The sequence below is a fragment of the Morone saxatilis genome, unplaced genomic scaffold (genome assembly GCF_004916995.1).
Source record: "Morone saxatilis isolate NCDOM2014 unplaced genomic scaffold, NCSU_SB_2.0 Contig11, whole genome shotgun sequence".
In the NCBI taxonomy this organism is placed as follows: Eukaryota; Metazoa; Chordata; class Actinopteri; family Moronidae; genus Morone; species Morone saxatilis.
The window spans coordinates 9,966,412-9,982,751 of NW_023339663.1; the positions used below are offsets into that span (position 1 = coordinate 9,966,412).

The window sequence follows — 16,340 nt, forward strand, 5'->3', positions numbered from 1 at the left end:
ATCTCAATTTTTCTGTTAACATGCATTACAGTTAGAAAATAGATAGTGTATGCAAAATATTATGTATACAGTGAAGCTAGAGTGTACAGTGCTTACAGTGACTGAATCTGCCAATTGCTTTCCAGGGTTAAGGTGATACCCTTTATATTTTCATCGATTTGTCTATTCAGTGTCAGAAAATTGTTAAAACTGCCCAAAGACCAAAGTGACACATTCAAATGACTTGTTTTGTCTAACCAACCAACCAAAACTCAAAGGTATTACATTTACCATCACTGATTGAACTGACATTAATATTTTTAGGGTTAATTTAATATGACAATAGTTGCTATAGCCTGAACAATTTATTTACTTATCATTTCATCTCCAAAGCAGATAATTATTTTATGAAATTAGTTTCTTATGCAACTCATCTTTTTCTCTGTTTTCTATCTGATGTAGTTGTTATCTACTTGTTTATGTATTCAGCTATTTTCCACTTAAGTTTTTAGATTGTATTTGTTCTCTCCTTACTTGAGTCTGCAGTAAGCTGCAGTGGACAGGGTGTAATCTTGTGAACATGTATTTTTATCTCATTATTCTCATTCCTCTCCCTTTTCCATGGTGCACATTTTCCCTTGTCTTCCTTGTCTGCCCTATGCATTTTTTCGCCTCTCTCACACATTGAAAGACTGTGAGGATAGTGTACCAACAGAGGAGCCACGTAAGTCCGAGGATAGCTCAGTGTGTGGCCGTGTTTGTGTATTTCTCTTTGTGGTGAGCTGTGCTGTAGGAGTGCACGTTTGTGGACATGCTACCAGTCTTTTCTGCGGGAGCTCCCAGCATACCTCTTCACTTTTTAATTAGATACAGGATCCCCCGAAAAGAAGACCAAGGCCATGTGGAACAGTAGAAATACCTTTCCTGTGGATTAACTCCTATCCTCTCCTCTCCTCTCCTCTCCTATCCTATCCTATCTTATCTTATCCTATCTTCTTCTCTCCTCTCAGACACTATAATTACAGCACCAGACAATTACCCAGCATACTCCTGGGATGCACATTTTGTTCTCTTAATCTGTGTCTTAAATAATTAAAACCATCTCCTCTTTGTGAACGTGGCTCAAGAGGGATGTGTATGTTCATGTTTATGTATATATATATATATATATACATATATATGTCTGCATATGTGCCATTATTTTGTAATTGAGATATCATTATACCTCTTCTATCGACCAATAGCACATATGTCACAATCCCACATTCCCATACCTGGCTCCATGTTACATAGAAACAATTTACTGTCATTCAGCTGTATGTGCAACATTGTGTTTATGGTACAGCCATAGTTCACCCATACCTTACTCTGTCAGTGGTGTGATCACAAGACTGTCCCATAATCCTATTCTCCATGCTTCTCTGGCAGCAGTCATGGAGGACTGTGTCGTTCCTTTGGGAACATTTGGAAACATATATAAACACACACCCTAAAGAGAAAAGAAACAGAAATTGTGGTTGAATTTGAAATTAATACATTTTTAAAATTAGTACTTTTAGTACTAAAATTAGTTTTAGAACTCTAAAAAAAGATAAGAAAAATAAACAACTGGACAGTCTCTACATTGCACTGACTTCCATAATGTTGTACCTGGATACACAGATCAGCCATAACAATATGACCACCTGGGCACCCAGGTGGTCATATTGTTATGCAGTCCCATACGCGACAACTGTGATGTACTGTGTGTTCTGACACCTTTCTAATCAGAACCAGCATGAACTTTTTCAGCAATTTGAGCTACAGTAGCTCATCTGTATGATCGGACCACACGGGCCAGTCTTTGCTCCCCACGTACGTCGGTGAGCTTAAGCCACCCATGACTGTCTAGCCATCACAATTTAGACCTTGTCAAAGTCGCTCAAATTCTCACGCTGCCCATTTTTCCTGCTTCTAACATCAACATTTAGGACAAAATGTTCACTTGCTGTCTAATATATCCCACCTACTGACAGATACAATGATAACCAGATAGTTAATGTTATTCACTTCACCAGTCTGTGTATGTAAATCTCATAATCTCACCGTATCTGAATTTATGCGTATCATACATATGTCAGCATTAAAGTAAGTGCATGCATTTGTGTAAATGTTTCCTTTGTGTGTTGAAAATAATTCAGTGTTTCTGTCTTCATCAGCCAAAAAAGAAGAGGAGGATCTAGAGGATAAGAAATCCATAAAGAAGAGAATTAAGGAGCTCAAAGTGCTCGATCCTAAGATTGCACAGAATCTATGTAAGTATTTGTTTCCTTTCAGCCCACTCCTCCCAAAGACGGGATTTATACACACCCTTGTGTCTTGATGTTACAGTGTACTGAGCATGTCTGTCATTTTAGTCTTCACAGTTCCTCACAATACACTTTGCTATCACTTTTTCCTGTCTTCTCACTTAAGTCACCTCCTGTATCCCTTCATTATATTATTATTATTATATATTATTTACATGTTTATAAAGTAGCCACAATAAAGTATACATTTAAATACATTTTGGCTGGGAATGACTTACACCTTTGCTTGTTGCTATAGCAAGTAAAGCAAGACTACACTTACTGTGGACCTGGCCACTGCTAGCTGTGACACTGTCTACACACACGTGCACACGCAAACACAAACGCACACACACGCGCACACACGGCCTGAGCTAATTAATTCATTAAGAAAAGAGGAAACAAGAGGAAAAATGCTACCATGTATGTTTACATTGATCTGTCTCTGTAAGTTATTCTCTCTTGCTTTCTTTCTCTTGCACTCTCTCTCACTCACACACACACGCACACACACGCATGCTTGGTCTTAAAATGACCGTTATAAAAGCACCCGGCATTAATGAGGATCCAGCTGATCTCTTAAGCACTCCCAGATCTTAGCACCTCATTGGCTTATATCAAGGGGAGCTGTGACCTTTGTTTCATGTATTAAAAGAAAATGAGACTAATCAGCCCAGTAACAGTGATAAATCATGCAGCGGAAATTATAGAGTAGGAATAAGTGGAGAAAAAAAGAAGAGTGGGCAATTTATGTGTTCCACCATAGGAGGTACAGAGTCTAAAAGCTTTAATTGAGGTTGACAATGAATATGCATACTTTTAGTTCTGTTGCTTGATTGATGCCGTCACTATTAAGATACAAGGCAAATTTATTCCATGTAATGTGTTCTAATGAGTTTGAATTTAATTTTAGCAATAAAGGTACAAAGCTCACTTCCACATTAAAATGTGTAAAATGACTAGACCTATGTAATGTATTTTTTTGAGTGGGAGTTCAAATGATCACAACAATGTTCAAACAGAAATACATCATTTACATCACAAGTCAATGGGGCATTTCATTTGGTCGCCTGTCAATGCCGTCATATCCCCTTTCCCCAATCTAGTTGCTATAACTTCAGGGGAAACGCGGGCTTTGTCAGAGAGTGAGGAAGGAAGTTTGCAAATGTGACTAAACGTAATGCGAATTAAACTTTAATACATGACCTTGTCCTTGAACATAATTTCTGCCCAAGTCACGGCAGATTGTTATCTGCGTTGGTGGTTCTTTAACAATGACGAGAACAACTCCCATGATGCCACGCTACTTCACAATGTCAGACCTCCATTGACTATATTCAGTGTTTTTTACTTCAAACAATTTGAATAGCCAAACTTTTTGTTTAAGTCACCTCAGTAATTTCTTCTAACAATCAGAATCAGGTTTATTGTATATTTTCACATTCAGGGAATGAAACGTATCCCAAGTATCTTTTGACACCTTGCACACCTGCTTCTGTGATATTTCACCAAGATTTTTAAATCAGTTTAAAGTAACTCCCTTGTGTCCTTTTGCATAAGAAGTGGTTTCAGACAGTGATAAACTACATATACTAGTGTTGACAGTGAGATTGGAAAAGATCATTTGTTTTGGAGAGTTATTCCTGATTCTCTCATATATCATATCAATTTGTAAGTAGGATATACAATGTTATATAAATATTCCCAATAATCTTTAGTAAAGTTTGCAGCATCTGGCTCATAGCCTAGTCACACATCTTTTAACTGTCAGGGTTTCGCTGATGGTTTCTCTGGCTAGACTAATGACTTATCCTGACAGGGCATTTGCCATTCTGTCCCTAGTGGTACCACTTGCTTGAGGATGCCATGCTTGCTAAACCACTAACATTTTTATGTCTGGATAACTATATTCTGATAGTTTTTTATTTAAGTTTAGTTCTCTTTGCTTCCTACTTCACGTCCTTCATCTGTCCTTGATCTTTTTTATTTCACATTATGTTTTGGTTTTATTTTTTCCTTATTGATTTGTATGACAAAGTTCTCTGAAATTGCGTCATTGCTAGTCATTTGTGAATCATTTTTTTTAGATTTACCACAGCATTGTTGCATCTTTTATTTCCATGTAGCCATCTTCCTGGGTTCCTTCCGTATGCCTTATCAGGAAATTCGTCGGATGATAGTGGAGGTGGACGAGGAGCAACTCACTGAACCTATGATTCAGGTAGGGCAGGTTTTGAAAGACATCTGAAGGTTAAGAACTACAGTTACTTATCTGACATTAGTAGTTTACTTTTTTGGATTGGCCACGTAACTCTTAGATATATGCAACTAGCTCTGAGGTGGGAAAAATATTGTAGCTAACTAGCTCAGCTTACAATATGCAACGTTTTATCTTGAGGCTATACAGTCTGTAAGTATATTTTATAAGGGACATTTTACAAACTGTGTACTGGTGACACTGTTTCTAAATTACTGCAAGCCTGTCTTTATTTTATAGCCGGTTTCTCGTTACTTTCAGCTGCCATATATGGTATTACTGATATCTGTGATAATATGGGCTGACAATTTCGGTTCTCTGTTGGTCAGGCTCTAGTTCCTGGTATTGATACTTTTGGATCATTGGTGTTAGTGCACACTTTTTGCAACGCCAACAGGGATTCTTATGACAAATTAAGGTGAAAATACATACCCAAAAGAGCAAGTCCAATACATAATATAGTTGAGAGGAGAAAATATGAAAATACAAAATATATATATATATATATATAAATATATATAAAAAGCAAAATTAAGAAGAATTTAAAAGTTTAATAGTATAATAATACAAGTTTAAAAATAACTTTCTAAGTTTTAAGAGGCAACTGACAGTGCTGGCCTTGGGATGCTGTTATAGAGGTTCTCAGCCCTTACAGCAAATGACCTACTACCCTCTGTCTCTAGTTTGGTCCTGTGTACAGCAAGAACTGGCCGGCAAACCTTGGGCTACTAACAGGAATGTAAGGACAGAGAAGGTCAACATTGTAGGAAGAGGCAAATAAGTGATGAAACCTTACAGTCAGTTCTATAGGACACAGGTAACCATTGCAAGGAGGCTAGAATGGAGAAATGTGCTCCAATTTTCTTGTCAATACCATGGCAGTCATATTTTATACAAGCTGGAGGCCGTCAATTGATTTCCTAGGCAGTCCGACAAATAAGGAATTACAGTAGTCTAAATAGCTGGAATTAAATAAGTATACTATAAGCATTCAGCGTACATTTGTCAAGACAAATTTAAATCAATTTGTAGATGTCAAAAATTGATGGCTCAGAATTTGTGCACCAGATGTTGAGGAAGTTGATGCAGTTAAGTTAAGATTATTTAACTGTGATTAGTCAGTGCAGATGTGGGTTAGGTGAGTTGAAAGAAATAAACAAAAACAAACCTAAGCTACAGATGTGCATTTTAAAGAAATATTTAATTTGATCAATAATTGTTAATTATAACATGCAAATAATTAATGGTGATTAAAGCAGTCCATTATTCTGCATCAATAAAAACTCAAGTAATGGATGTAGCAATAGTCGTCCTGACTCCAGGCATCAGGGACAGATTGTCAACCCAATTTAAATGCATCAGACCAACATTTTTACCACATAGTAGCAGTGTTTGTTGAGATGGCTGTTAAATTCAGACAAGAAGGCATAGTAATCAACATGGCTTTTTTTTCCTTTTGGCTGTCTAAAAAATGCAATTGCAATTTAACCTTCAATTGTCTATATAAGTGCATAATAGCCTTCAGAGTATAGTCTGTTTGATAATAAATGACATTTTATTGCAACTCACCAACAGGCCTGAAACTCAACAAAACACACAGAAAATAGAACTAAAGTAAGTTAAATTTCTATACAAGCACAGTTCAAATAGCAGTAGTCCTAGGGCCAATTGTAAATTCAATTTTAGGAAAACACCACATTGCAGGCGTGGACTGCGGGCAACCACAGTGCTGTTGAAACCCAGATATAGCTAATCCCCCAAGGGGGGAGACTGTGAAGCATTACATTTTATACATGGTAAAGACATTTAAACATGAAAATGAGGAGGATATGATAGATGTCCTATCAAGTACATTTATTAAAACAAAGTGTGTCAAGTATCACAACATCACCACAATGCTATTTTTATATAAATGTATACCGGTTGCTTCTCTCTGCTCTGCTTTCCTCTGTGCTGCGTCTCACTCCTTTTCTCCCTCTCTCTTCTTTGTAGAACCTTGTGAAGCACCTTCCAGAGCAGGAGCAGCTGAATGCCTTGGCCAAGTATAAAAATGAGTACGCAAATTTGTCAGAGCCTGAACAGTTTGGGGTTGTGGTGAGTACACACTTTCTCACACTCTTCACATACAGACACACACACACAAAACTGTCATCTCCACACCAGCTGGTTATAGCTCTCATCAACATGAACACATGTATCGCAAAAAATACTTTTCCTATTTTTGTTGATCGAAGGCTAAGATTATGTGTGAACTCAGTTGAATTTCAGTGTAGTATGACTATAGTGGTTAAAAAGAACACAATGAAGATATAGTATAAATTTCAGAAAACTGGTTTACTACTGTTTTAATGTTATAGTCATGTATTTGCATCATATCGCTTTTTCCCCCCTCTTTCCTACAAAACACACACATACAAATGGAGCACTTTCATATGAATAATCTAATCCTAAAATTTTTAAAAATCTATCTTTTTAAGCCTTAAGAGGAAAGACAAGACACCTGTGGACTGCTGAACTAATTTATGCTGCCTAATTATGCCTGCATCGTTTTCTTAAAGACTTTTCAAAGGAGGTTTATTCAAAATTATGCATGAGTGTTGGAGCACTTTCTGTGTATTTTGTGTTTCTCCCTAGCAACCAAGTGACTGACAGAACATACAATAGTCTTCTGCTGCCCTGTGTACCCACCTGTTTTGTAAACACCCATGAAAGCGAATCTTATCACTGAATGAAAATGCAGTGCCTTAATTGGGGGGAGGGGAGTGAAAATAGAGCATGCTCAGCTGTTGTGTATAGTTCATCAGGGAGACATAGAACAAAGAAGAGCCTGCTTATATAATGCTGTTTAACTGCTGTGCCTGCGTGGGCCCAAGGAGGCCTGTGTGCTTTCACCTATCAGAAAAGCTCAGGTTCAAAGGGAATTTTTAATTTACCATTGTGCAAACACATGCATTTTATCTTTTCTTTTTTCCATGTCTGCCACCCTCACACTTGATTTGAACTCTACCCTGTGTGTAGTAGTGCATAGTAGTAGTGTCTATTCAAAAGGGAAAAAAAAGATCTGATTGCATTGTTGTTGTGTCCTTACAGTACCTTGCAGGACACAAGGGTAATGTAGTCATTTAATGTTTAACTTTCTGCAGCTACATGAATGAGTTAGTAAGTCAGTTCTTTGTGACAAGCAGTCAAAAGGCAACAAAGCTCTTGATCTTCCTACAGAGTATTCATTTCCATAATGTTTTTTTACCAAGCGGCAACTGGCTGGCAAATGAAGCAAACACAGAAGTGACAAAAACTGCAATTCCTTTAACATGCTACAGAAGTGAGTCAATCTCCAGAAGCCTCCCATATTAAATTGCCCAAATGTTACAACAGAAATAAAATGTTAACAACAAATACAGGTTTCGGTCTCTATAGCTAAATTCCCTGTTCGCGACAACTGTATGGGGGTTGAATTTTTATGTAACTAACCCATTTAAGTTATATGAAGGCTTAAAGTTATGTATAATTAAGGGCATTACTGATTTCAGTGACAGGTGGGTGCTGTCACAGACGGCTGTTTTCAGTAACCAGGCTTCATTCAGCCTGCCTCAGCTCCACACCATTATTGGATTAGTCAGGAGCTGGCGGAGTCAGGACTGCCAAGAAGGCGACAGCCAGAGCTGACCACACTGAGCTTCACCACTGAGCTTCACCACTGTTCTTTTGAGCCTTTACGTCTATTATACAGTCTATGGTTTTTCCAGTAATCAACTTCATGCAGTACAGGAGCTGTTATCACTGTACATCAGTTGTGGTTGATGACTACAGACTTAATTTTGATCCCTGACATCTTAGGAATCATTCTGTTTACCAGCATGTGCACTCTGCTGGTGCAACTGTAGACACTGTCCTTTTGACTGGCACTTCTTTGAATTAAAGCCAAAATATTTACTCACATGTATTGTTTTTTACACTATATGGTGCATCATTTTTCTTAATTCACTGTTCACACTTCCATCCCATGTTGTTGAGACTGTCTCCAGCAGCTCAGTTTTTTTCAGTGTGCTCTGTAGCTTTTATGGAAAGCACAACACAAATTCACATTCACTCTGAAGATGCCCAGGTGTGTTTGTGTTATTTCTTTTTCCTCTGATTATATTCTCCTTACTACAATGTCCTTATCACATAATTTAGCCCATCTCTCGGCTCCATTTCAGCATTATGTTTGGTTTTTGTGCACCTTGCTATTTCTTAATTTTTTCCTTTTCTCCTCCTCCCCTCTCTCCTTTTCTTTTAGACAAACATACACTCTCATACAAACTCACACACCAACATGTACGCACAAACATACACACTCACTCACTCACTCACCGACTGAAATAGTCATTTGATAACATTACAGTAGCTATAATTAAACCCTTGATGGAAGACATCAAACCGCACAGCCAGCTGTTGTGTGAAACAGACAATTGGAACCTGCGCCCTCCCCCCCACCCCACACACATACACAATCTCCCCCCCCACCCCACACACATACACAATCACTGCTGTGGCCAAGCCCTGGGCCCAATGCAATATTTTCCAATTTTCTCTAATTGTGTGAGAGTGGTAATCCAAGGCAGCCTATTGTATATTCCACCCCCTCCGCTGCCTGCCCTATATGGACACTAACTCCACAATTAACTTACCAGACCTGGGTCCCAAATCGAATCACTGCCAGCATCTATTACTACTGCCTAGCAACACTTTCCAGCATGCCGGTTGCATAAATTTCTTTTAGATTAGACCGGCTGAATGTGAGAGTGTGCCAAAAGTGCGATTGTGGTTATTTTAAGTTTGACCATGTTCTCTGACTTTGTTCCCTCTCTTTGACATAGTCCTCATTCTTTTTTTTTTACTCTCTTGCTTTCTTTTCTTTTCTGTAATTCTCCCTTTTCATTTTCTTTTCTCCTTCATACTGCCTTGTTTCGTCCATTTCTATTCTCCTCTCCCAGATGAGCAGCCTGAAGCGTCTGCGTCCTCGCCTCAGCCACATCCTCTTCCGGCTACAGTTTGAGGAGCAGATAAACAACCTGCGTCCAGATATCTTGGCTGTAAACGCCGCATGTGATGAGGTCAGGAAGAGTCGCTCCTTTGGCCGCTTGCTGGAGCTGGTGTTGCTACTGGGGAATTACATGAATGCAGGCTCTCGAAATGCCCAGACGTATGGTTTTGACCTCAGTTCCCTTTGCAAGGTGAGGGTCCTCTGTCCCTTGAGTGGCAGTGGTTCAAGATGAGCAATACAGGTTTTTATTAAAAAAAAGCTATTGAAAAACTTTTTCAAAAGATTTTACAGAGCTATATTTAGAGTAAACAGTATGTGCATTTAACCACATGGACACAACCTAAAAATTGCAAGAATCACAAAAGTACATCAAACTTCAACAAATATGCTGAATTATAGTATAGCTAGCATAGTTTTCATCTATGATAATGACGGTGTGAACAGAGTGAAATCCTGGAGTATGAGGCTCTTACAGTGGGTACGTTACAGCTGTTGGCACAATCACTGCAGTTTCCACAGTAACAACCACTGCAATCATTCATCACTGCCACCTCTCTGCCCTGTTAGACTCGGATGCTTATGTTCATATAAACAAGGATTCACACATACATGATGGATTAGTTTAATTAGCATGACAATAATATAACCAATTTATAAAATTGTTTTGTATTTAGCGCATTGTGTAACGCTACTCTTCCAGTGTGTCTGTTCCCTTATCTTTGTGTCTGTATGTTGTGGAACCAAGGTGTGAGTTGATGTCAGAGGCAGGATATACAGAGGAAGACATCACCTTTGTGTCTGCCTTGAGTTTGACAGCTTAATTCCATGGCACACTCCACAGCACATGAAAATTGCACCCAACCCAACTGGAAAAAGCAAAATGTTTACATTGTCAACTATGATTACCATCTATCTAAATTCAGAGAGGGACCTTTTGTGAGCGAGCACTTGAAGCTTTTGAAAAAATGGGATAACCGAAATGAAAAGATAGATGAGAATGTTTGATTAGAGGAGATAATACAAACATGATTAAACCCAGCAGGGCTGAGTACACTGCTGTCTACCAATAGATCACCTAGGGAGATACACAGCAACGCACTCCACAGGAGGGATGTTTGGCGGGGATACTGAGAGACATCTTGGAATTAGACTGTAAAAGAGCGATGATGGAAATTTATCAGAGAAATTGAAAAATTGTTGCGTGTGGGGGAGAGAGAGGCACAAAGCACAGGAGAGGTCATCACATTGTGAATACGTGTCTGCTGCATGAGTACGAGACATCAAATCATCTATAGCACTGTCGACACTAAGCATTTATAAAGGTACCGAAAAGGCTTAATGTAGCTAAATGAAGGTCAATTTCCTTTGTCACAATACATCCATTAGATATGGTTATGTAGCACAGAATCTGTCAATACTCTTACTGTTTCAGCAAAAAGTAAAACTGAAATTAAATAGCATTTTCTTGCATAAACGTCTTCTCTGTAAATCATGACCTGTGTTCTGAAAAAATCAAAAACCAATGGTTTCATGATGGTGCCCCTAGTTTTGCATTAATTTTAGGGAATAAAGTTAGGTATCCATCCACCATCTCCGGCTATCACTATCCATTAATTCTCGAAATTTATATAAATATTTTTCTACCCTTCATTTAATTAAAAGTATTACCTGTATATAAGGTTAGAGGGAGTCTGTGACATTTTAAAAAACACTTAGTGCAAAATATCCCAGCCCCAAGTCAGATCAGTTTTATTGCCCAGTCCATAGAATATATTTGCTAATAGATTGTTGAGAATAAAGTAAAAATAAATGACATATTTTTGCTGTCATAGGTCTTTGTCTGTAACTGTATGTGTTTGTGTATGTGTTCTACTACAGCTAAAGGACACAAAGTCAGCGGACCAAAAGACCACATTACTCCACTTCCTGGCGCAAGTATGCGAGGAAGAATTTCCAAATGTGATCAAGTTTGTTGAAGACCTTGAGCATGTGGACCGAGCTAGCAGAGGTAATGTATATAATGTATATAATGTTACCTATGTGCACAAACCTCCATCCAAGTACACACACTTTTATGCTATCCTAGTTTTGGTATTGGCGCTATACAAATAAAATTTAATTTAATTTAATTTAATTTAATTTAATTGGTATATTTCCAAGGTCTTAAAAATAGACATATTCAATATTATCTGAAAGGACAACGAAAAGCATTACTGTTTCCATGCACCAAGGTACTGCACCTCATTTATTGTGACTCTTGCAAGGATCACTACTCTAATTACAAAGCAACAACTATGTTGCTACTTGATAATTTTAACACTGTGTCTTACTCGCACTTTCTTCAACGCAAAATCACAGTGTGATTATTGTAGTTATTTTGGTTTGAAGTGTTGTAAGTTATTTATTTTCCTGTTTACCTGCAGGACTTTTCCACCTGGTTTACTAATCCTAAATTAGTAATAAAATAGGTAGACTATTTATTGAGCAAACAAAAGACATGCATACAAGACACTTTTTTCCTGACTGTTGTCTGCGATAAACTGTCTGTCTGAAACTCAAAAAAGCCAGCCTCTTCAGCTTTGAGTTAGATGAGAAAAGCCTTGTTATCTTCGGTTCAACGTGTTGTTTAGGCAACTGAGGACATGCCATTAAAATGGAATAATATTTTAGAAATTCAACATTTTGGCCTTTTTTTTTTGTTATGGTGTCCATTAAGCGTTATTGCCTGACATAAACAATAGTGAGCATGGATAATAGTACAGTGGTATAGACAATGGCAGTAGTAAATGATGGTAACGGTGAGCCTAATGAAAAGATAATGAGCTGTGTGTGTTGTCCAGCCATATAAACTACTGATATCATGTACCTAATTTTAACATGGCATCATTTCAAAGCACTAAGTTTAAGGTCCATCAGTGTCCAGACAAAATAACCTAACCTGAGCTCCTGCAAAGTAATCTTAAGGGAGACCCAGGGTTTAAGCACCCAAACACAGTGGTGGTAACGTCCAGCATTTTTGAACAGTAGTGAGAAATCCAGACATTAAAGACTGTGGTTTGGAGAGCTTAATGCATAAACAGAATGGCCTACCTAGACAATGTTCTTACCTAGACAGAAATGGAGCATTCTCCTTCTGTAGTCCTCAGTTTTACTTTGAGCTTTACTTTTACCTTTCTACTTTTGTAACTCTCTGGGGATTATTCTGGGATTAGATGCTTGTTGAATCTGTAAACATGCATTGTATTTTTTCAGTTAGTGTTTGATCTGTGCTACACTCTGCTCATATGCACTGCTGTTTAAAACTAAGATTAATCTTCTACTGTAGCAACAAGAGACTTATTTTTCAAGAGAATACTTCAGGTCATGTCTACTGCTCAGATGAAGAACAAAAGACTGTTTGATTGTAATTGAATTGTTTGTGTTCGTTTAACAAAAATGTACACAGAGACGTGTACACACAAACGCTCACAGACTGCTGTGAGTTTGGCCAGTGTATCTAGAACAAACTTTTCCATGCCAAGGCCCCCCATATAGCATTAGCTTATGGTCGGGGCCCCCTAACGCATGTTTTTAAAAACCCATTGACAATACTATATATTGTACAATAAGATTTTCAGTTATATGTTCTTCTAAATTATATTTTATAATAATACACATTATAATAGGGTAATAATTCAATTTTATTTTTCTAAATAATTTTGTTGCATCTTCGGTCATGTTCCCTCAAATTTTCTGAAGCCCCTCTGGCACCCCTTGGCGGCCCCCAAGGTCCCAACTTTTGAAAAACACTGGATTATGGTAAAGGTCACAAGCAAGCAGGGACAGACGGGGCGGTCAGAGGGGACTCTGTCATGTTCTGTGTTCGTATTGTCATAGGCAACTCTCAGGAGGAGGTAGCGAGCAGCAGTCTGTGTACAGTATGTGTGTGTTTGCAGCTATATGCGCATGTGCGGTCATACTGTCACAGCATGTTTCTTACCACTCCAAAGAAGATTTTTACCCATTGCTCCGTTCCCAGCAGGAGTGAGTGAAGGAAAGGGTGAGGAGGAGAAATCAGAGTGAGGATGACATGTTTGACTTTATTGTTTGGACTCTTCTTTGTAAGGACCCCTCCAGGTTTTGTTGGTGCTTTAATAATCCGTGGATAACGATGCTCCTGTTGGGTGTTTCATTTCTCCGAACTGTGCCGCATGTCCACAAGCCCTTGGCCAAGACTCACAAGTACAAGGGTGTGATCAATGGCGAAGCACAATGCCTTGATCTCTCTTCAAGCTTTTTCCACCTCCTTACTTTGTGAACCTCGAGCTCAGAATATATTTGCATTTATATAGATATACTGCTCTTTCTCCATCACTGTCTCTCTCTGTGTTTCTGTACCATTATGAGATGCATACACTAAGTGTCTCATCCCCCCATATCTAGTATTCAGACACATAAATCCTATTTTCTCTTTGTAAACCATGTTCTTGAGTGGCTTCCTTTTCATCAGGTCTGACAGCCGTTCGGGAGGCCTGAAGACACACTAAAAGGCTGCATTACATTCATAGACACTAACCAAAGAGCTTAGTTGAGCATGAAAACAGGGTTGGATAGAGGTAGCAGTAATGATTGGTGCTTCTGTTGCAAAAGCCACTGTCTTTTGACTGCGTGTAACACAGCCTTCGTTTCCCCCATTGCCAATCCCGTCTCTCATGGAAGCAAAACTTGGAACCTTAGTTCAGGGTTCCTTTGTGTCTGCCTTCTTATTTCTGCCCCTCTCTCTTCTTTTCAGCACTACAATCATTATTTCTCCTGACATGGAGAAGCAGTCCTGGTGTGCTGCTTCTCTCTGTCATTTTCTATCTATGTATCTATTTATCTGTCTGTCAATACCTCTCTGTCTGTCTGTCTTTCTTGTCTGTCTCTCTGTTTGATTTCTGGTCAATCAATCTTGCTCTCTGTCCCTTTTTCTCTCCTAGTCCTATTTTGTTGTCCCTCATCACAAACATTCACACACATACAGCAGTCATGTTTGAGCAATCAGGACGGTTTGTTACGTGGTACTTGGTGCTGAGTAAGATGCTGTAATCAGACAAACATGGAGACATATTAATGTGCTGAACCAGGCTACTTAATCTTGTAACTCTTCAAATACTGCCTGTCAGAAGCAGAGACATCACTTACTTGGAAAGCTATGCGTAGTACTAAATAGACAGGTGTGCTTATATTTTATTTTGCAGCAAATATTGAAATGCTGTTTTGGTTCAGTTTCTGTTCAAGACTTGTCATTAAGGAATAATAAGAAGATTCAACTATACTGAAAATATGGTTCTCTAATATTCAAGCCTTATTTTTGTAGTTTTGCCACATGCGTTCTGAGTAATGAGCTTCAGGTTGAAATGATATAGAATTAACAGTCCACACTGCAATTCATATATTTTGTACATATAGGGACTCAGGATGTTGAGTGTGTGTAACAGGATTTCTTGCATTACACATACCCCAGTCTCTGGCACCGGTCGGTCTACTCACACTTGTCTGTCAGGCTTTGGCCTCAAAGGGAAAATCAGTATTTTTTCAGTCTCTTAATTTCCATACATCAAAAGATGATCTATAGAGGAGCTCTGTGTGTAGGGGGATTGTTTGTGAGTATGCACAGTTGTGTGCTCCACTCAGTCTCATTTATAGCACAGCAGGTTGGCAGAGTAATAAAAAGATGTCAATGGGGGATTTAACCTCTACAAATATTCCAATTATTATTCTTCTAAAACATCCTATGTCTGTCTGCAACCCCTTCTGGACCACAGACGCATTCATGCCCCATAGCTCATAAAAATCACTCAGGCTTTAACACACAGAAAGAGAGAGCAAGAGCAAGGTGGCCAGAGAGAACAAGGAAGACAACAGCCTTTTATGTTTTATCTCCCACTCTGCTTGTCACTAATTATTTCACAGTTCTTAAGTTGCATATGACAGATGTGTGTTTATATCTAGCATCAGCATCATCGGCTTTGGGACACATCTCTGTGTGTTTATCAAATCATTCCACCTGCAATACTCAGTCCCAGGCACATTTTCTCCTGAAGCAGATGTCTTAACTTCTGTCACCTCTTGATCATATGACCTTCCACCTGGGGGAGCCTCATCACCAAAAGCTTGCAGCTTGGAGTGTGAAGCTAAGAGGAGATCCGCTCTGTTTTGCTCTCTGACTTGCCCTCCCTCGCTCTTTTCTCAGTCAGTGCATCATCAATGAGCTTTAATAATTTCTATTAACAGACTGCCTGTTTGGTCTTCTTCCACCTCTGTACGCTGCTCACACCCCATTCAGCAGATTTGGTTGCTTGGTTATGCAGAAGGCTTGTCGGAAAAAGAGAGAAAGATTAAAATGGAAATGATCGAGTAGATGATGTGACAGTTTCTGACTGTTTACTAAAATATTTTTGGGACAATTTTATCATCATTTTATTATCATATTTATCATACTAATCATATTGGGCGTTTGGTCAGATGTTTGGGAAATCAGTAAATTGATTATTTTATCAAAGATTTATAGTTATTTTATGAGTGTTGACAGAATCCAAAGAATTTCTGTAAAGAGGCCATTAGCCTTTAAGCTCAAAGAGCATAGAGACAATATAGTTTGTGTTTTATTTTCTGCTACTTAACTAACTCTTATTTAACTTTCAGAAATTCCTATAGCTTGCCTGTCACAAAGCTAGTTCTGCATCATATAAAACAAATCAAACACAAACACGATGGTTAACGAACACCA

The 16,340-nt window shown here is 38.5% G+C and overlaps 1 protein-coding gene across 1 annotated transcript in view; it reads left to right on the forward strand.

Annotated features, from left to right (window-relative positions):
• Positions 1-16,340, forward strand: part of LOC118320903 (protein diaphanous homolog 3-like) — a 145,871-nt gene that overhangs the window by 58,453 nt on the left and 71,078 nt on the right. Inside the window, exons 19-23 of the mRNA XM_035652025.1 lie at positions 2,178-2,273; positions 4,433-4,527; positions 6,556-6,657; positions 9,540-9,779; positions 11,468-11,597. Of these exons, the coding sequence (XP_035507918.1) occupies positions 2,178-2,273; positions 4,433-4,527; positions 6,556-6,657; positions 9,540-9,779; positions 11,468-11,597 (663 nt within the window). The remainder of the gene's footprint in view (positions 1-2,177; positions 2,274-4,432; positions 4,528-6,555; positions 6,658-9,539; positions 9,780-11,467; positions 11,598-16,340) is intronic.